General features: G+C 40.9%; 1 protein-coding gene across 1 annotated transcript; it reads left to right on the top strand.

The window, feature by feature from the left end:
- The first annotated feature begins 3,600 nt into the window (after window positions 1-3,600).
- Window positions 3,601-4,635, top strand: LOC145991793 (uncharacterized). The gene has a single exon (XM_083127844.1). It carries the CDS (start codon window positions 3,601-3,603, stop codon window positions 4,633-4,635), a length of 1,035 nt encoding a protein of 344 aa, XP_082983970.1.
- Window positions 4,636-5,335: the final 700 nt, after the last annotated feature.

Below are 5,335 nucleotides of genomic sequence, written 5' to 3'. Positions count from 1 at the left end.
ATATGATTCACAATACTAAAATTAAAATAAATATGTGGGAACAATAGAAATTAAAATATGTTGTAGCTAGTGACGGCGCAATAGTAAAGATGGAGGGGTAAATCATATTTTCCCGGGGCAATCATGTTTATTATTCCGTTACATACGACACTAAAATGCATATTTCGGCTAAAAGAGCATTCATTCATTTATTTATTTTTGTCGTTTTACTGGGGGCAAATAAGAGAGAGAGAGAAATTGTCGAACGAGAATAGGGGGCGTTCTGCCTCCCCCCTGTAGTGTATCACAATTGTATGTTTAAGGTCAGTGGTGGCAATTGGGTTCCAAAATGTGGGGGGGGTGGACAAGGGGAGAAGCATTAAGAGGCCATAGTGTGATAGTGCGGAGGCAAAAGAATGGGTAGCAACTATCTCCTAAATCGTCGCCACTGTTTAAGGCTGTCATTTTAATCAGAACGTGAAATCGGGACATTTTCTACCACTCAACTCCTCTGTTTCCATGCATTAACATTGTGTGCCGGAACCATCTCAGTGTGTGTGTGTTTGTCCATTTCTTCTCCTCACGCATCAAAACATCTATGTACCAGAAGTATTTTTACGAAGGTATTACACATGCACGGAATGGACAATCCACTCGACAACTCGAGATGTGTCTTGTCCTCCCATATTTGCAGCTCTTATAAAAACTGAAACCCACCAAATTGTTCATATTCATGCCTAAGCACTCGCAAGTGTTCAAAATTGTCTGTTGAGTGTGTGTCGAACCCAGTAGCCTTAACCAAAAGTATTTTTTTATGCCATGAAATTCTCGGACTGCATACACAAAATTTGGTCTTGGAACAACCAAATCATCACTCAAAACTTTGATTTTCAGTTGATCTGTGCAGCTTATTTCTTTTTTAATAAATCGCTCCAATGCCCAGTCCGATACTGCCGAAATATTCACATTAGAGAGAGAGAGACCTTCGATCTCTTCGTCTTTCGACCCGAACTACTCGTAGCACTACTCGACGTCCCGCTGTCGTCAATGTCTTTAGCTTTGGGACCGAACTGGAACTAGTAGTAGACTTCGTTACTTTACGGTATTTAGTCCATTTCATTTTCGAATCACTAGAACTTATAAAGCAACCAATGGACACTGACTGATCACTAATCGACTGTATGAATTGTCATACTTACCTCAGAAGTCTCCACCTATTCTGTTGTCAGATCAACCGCGAAATTGAAGCCGCGTATTAATATCCTCATTATATTCTAGAACGTTCCGCAGATAAAACGATTCGTAAATATTGCCAGTAGTTTGACTCCTTCTCTTTTTCAAGAAAGTTCCCTCTCGCGCTTTATAGAGATTAAAAAATTACAATGAATCCGAATCGCCCTACGTGTGGCGTTACATTTGTTGTGCAGCTTGCAAATGCTGACAAGTCTGTACATAGAGTTCAAGTTCGCTACGACAACACCGAAAGCGTAAGAAAAGTTTACGTGCAATGTTATCAACAGCAGGGTTATAGAACATTGCATTCTCCGTCTAGCCTTAATAAGTATTTCTCTCCTAAAATTATCGTCACATTATTCAAGAAGTCCAAAACCTAATTTTATCAGTGTAAACTGAAAAATTTCCTTGGGGAGCGGGGGGGGGGGCTCGAGCCACCTAATCCCTACCTTGGATACGCGCTATTATTAATAACAGGCTTATAGAACATTCTCCGTCTTGCCTAGATAATTATCTCTCAAATTATCACCATATTATTCAAGAAGCCAAAAACTAATTTTATCTAGCGTAAACTGAACATTTTCTAAAGGGGGGTTTGAGCCCCCTGATTCCCACCTTGGATACGAGCTGTTACCAATAACAGGGTTATGGAATATTCTCCGTCTTGCCTTGATAATTATTTCTCTCCTTAAATTAACGTCACATTATTTTATTTGACACCACAAGAAACAAAAAATCTCATTTTATCTAGTGTAAACCGAAAACTTTTGGGGGCTCGAGCCCCCTAAGCCCCCTTAGATACTTGCCTGGGAAGCAGTCACGTTTATTACACCCTTACATTTATATACAATATTAAAAAGTTCTGCTTTTAGATCTCGCACAATGCCTTTTTCACAAAAATGGGCAATCTCGCATTTTTTATATCAGTCAAGCTGTGATATTTTAGATTTATTCCGTTAGTTTTCTGATAATAGTTTTCACAGCTTTCCATAGCATTTAGGCATGATTTCAGTTGACAAGAACAAAATAATCTTAATTCAAAACGTAGAGCAAAAAATAAATCCAACGCGCTTAAGTTAAAACTACCTTACATTCGAAGCCTGCAGAGAACAAAACAGGGGTTCCTTCGTAACACGATTTCTTGAAAACTATTTTACATATTTGAATCAACTTTGTGATAAATTGATTAGAAAGGATGCATCTTAACAGTAAAAGTTGTAACTTTTCCCCTGCTACTATATTTTAGAAGATGTTCGTTGTCAAATTTCTCAATATTTGCATAAGGAACCACCCTTTTCCGTGCCGAGTGTTTCGATGATGACGTCATGCATCCACGGACAACTGCGCATACGATCTGCGCCGCCGAACGAGCACCCCCTGCCTTTACCTTAGGTGAATTAAGGGGGCGGGGTTATCGTACCACTTGAAGTACAAATTCATAATAAAATTTGTATTAACATAACAGTATTATCTTTTGATATCTAAAATTAATAATTAACGTTCAATAATGATAGTGGAAAGCTTTTCCCACTCACCCCCCCCCCCCAGAACGTTGATAATACGCTATTATTAGTTCTTCTGATTTTTTAAGCAGATCTCCTGATTTTTCAGGGGACGATCTCCCGATTTTTGAAAATTTGACCTGGCAACGCTGTGTGTGCGAGACGTAGCGTTGTTATAAGATCGAGAGCAACAAAGTGCGGTCCTTTTGTCCAGGAAGGAGGGTTAGAAGCTATGTAGTAGGTATTGCATTGTGAAGACGAACGCTTTCTGCCTACAATGATATGTGTAACGTTGTGTCGTATACATTGAGAGTCATATTTTCACCCCATTTGTGTAGTCATTGGAAGTGCTTGCAATTTCGCCATGAAGAACACAGGGTGGCGAAATTGTAAACTATGCTAATGTGCATGACGTAATGGTGCAAAGGCAGAGATATCTCCTTTCCTCGGGTTTCGTTGCAGATGATGGCAGACAGACGGAATCAAGGAAATTACTGCAAGTGGTCAGCGAATGATTTAAGCAGAGCTGTGACCAGCGTTACCCAGCAGCAACTGTCTGTCAACGCTGCAAGTAAACAGTTCAACATACCACGCCGAACATTAGGTGCCTATGTACAAGCACGAAAAATACAATGGACACGCGCTGGTAGAAAACCTGTGTTAAATGTAGCAGAGGAAGATGTCCTAGTCCAGAGGATTGTGCGGCTAGCGGACGTAGGATTTCCTCTCACACCGCGACTGTTGAAAAAGTGTGTTTACACGTTTTGTACACAAAACAAACAGCCACACCCTATCAACAATATGCAAGGTGCAACAGGTCGAACATGGCTTCGTGAGTTTTTTGCACGACATCCTGAAGTGGCTAAAAGAAAAGCTCAACATTTAAATGAAGCAAGGTGCCCAGAAGTTAAATAGGTTCATTGTCCACGATTATTTTCAGAAAATACACAAAGTGCTCGTTGATCTGGATCTTGTGCAGAAACCCCAGCGGTTATTTAATGTTGATGAGAAGGGATGTCGCTTAAGTTTACATCATCAACCTGTTGTTTTGGCCAAGACGGGGTCCAGACGTGTGCACCACAGAGGAAAAGAGCATGGGGAAAATGTGTCAATTGTGTGCTGTGCAAATGCAGTAGGAACTGTCATTCCGTCAATGATTATGTTCAAAGGGCAAAGCCTGAAAAGAGAATGGGACAATAATCTGCCTAATGGGAGTGTCGTGCAGGTAACTCCAAAAGGTTCAATGACTATTGAAGTGTTTGTTCAATGGCTGGAGCATTTTGCTCGGATCAATTCAAATGGACAGTGCTTACTAGTGTTGGATGGAGCCAAGTGCCACTTGGATCACACAATTATTGATGCTGATAGACATGATGTTACCCTTTTCTGCCTACCGAGCAACACTACACGAACTTCAACCATTGGATCTGTCTTTCGATCCTTTGAGTCATATTGGGATGACGAACTTATGAACTACTGTGCACGAACGGAAGACAGAAATTTGCCAAAACACCGCTTTGGTGCGATTTTCACGCCTGCTTTGGAAAAGGCCACAGTTCCGAGAAATGTTGTGTCCGGATTTGAAGCATGTGGTTTGTTTCCATGGAATCCTAATAGAATCCCTGATGAAGCTTTCGCGCCCAGTGAAACGATAGCAATACATGCTGTACCCGAGGAACAGACAGACGTCGCATTCCCTGGACCTAGCAATGTCGTACACCAGACACCTACAAATACGGCGATGCAGCATGTTGATACGAATGAGACGTCTGATTCTCATCACGATTCAGCTGGACAGAGCAATCCGATGAATAGGATACGCGCCTTTCAGAACAATCTGTCTACCCCAAGGAGAAAAGCCCCTCCGACGAAAACGCGCAAAGCCATCAACAGTCGGGCTACTGTTATTACCAGATCCTGATTTCCAGGATCACCGGGAACATCAAGAAGGTCAAGGTCCACACAGGGTGGGGTTGGGAGTACACCTACTTGTCCAAGTTGGTTTTGCTTTCTGTGTGCACTGGATGTTGTCAAAGACATGGCACTTTGTGAAAGTTGTGCCCATTATGTTCATGAAGAGTGTGTTGCTTTGACGAAAGCGGATAAAGAATTGTTTTTCTGTCCTGAATGCTCTCGGTAACATCAACAAAGGTTCAATGTTGTGTGACACGTGTTTATTAAACTTAGATACTGTTCATATTCCTGTCCGAATAATAATCACACTCATCATTTAATACATATTGTTTGTCATTACTATCTATACTTTTTTTCATTATATTCATGGGGTGGAAATATGTTTGTTTTGTAGCGCGATTTGTCCTGTCCCCTCTGTTTACAGTGGGTGGCAAAATTGTGTACAGGGTGTATGCAATTTCGCCAGTTGCAAGGTTTTTTTCTTTTGTCTTTTGAAGTACCTGATTAATAGCGTATGAACGTGATTTTTTTTCCACACATACCTTAACCTATATACTATCAATTTCCAGTACAGACGTTATCACCATAACTATCAGGAATTTGCAACGGTCGTTCAAAGCTTAACGTGGCGAAATTGCGCACACCTACCTTATTTGAAATTGTTATAATTAACCGAATCGCTTGCCTATCACGAAAGGTCACAGCAC

Source organism: Lepisma saccharinum, chromosome 8 (genome assembly GCF_977018435.1).
Source record: "Lepisma saccharinum chromosome 8, izLepSacc3.1, whole genome shotgun sequence".
Taxonomy (NCBI): domain Eukaryota; kingdom Metazoa; phylum Arthropoda; class Insecta; order Zygentoma; family Lepismatidae; genus Lepisma; species Lepisma saccharinum.
Note: the sequence above shows the minus strand (reverse complement) of the source record. Positions and strands in the feature narration are given on the sequence as shown.

Excerpts from the sequence above, each read along its gene's own strand:
- LOC145991793 (XM_083127844.1), top strand. The coding sequence starts at position 3,601 with ATGAAGCAAGGTGCCCAGAAGTTAAATAGGTTCATTGTCCACGATTAT.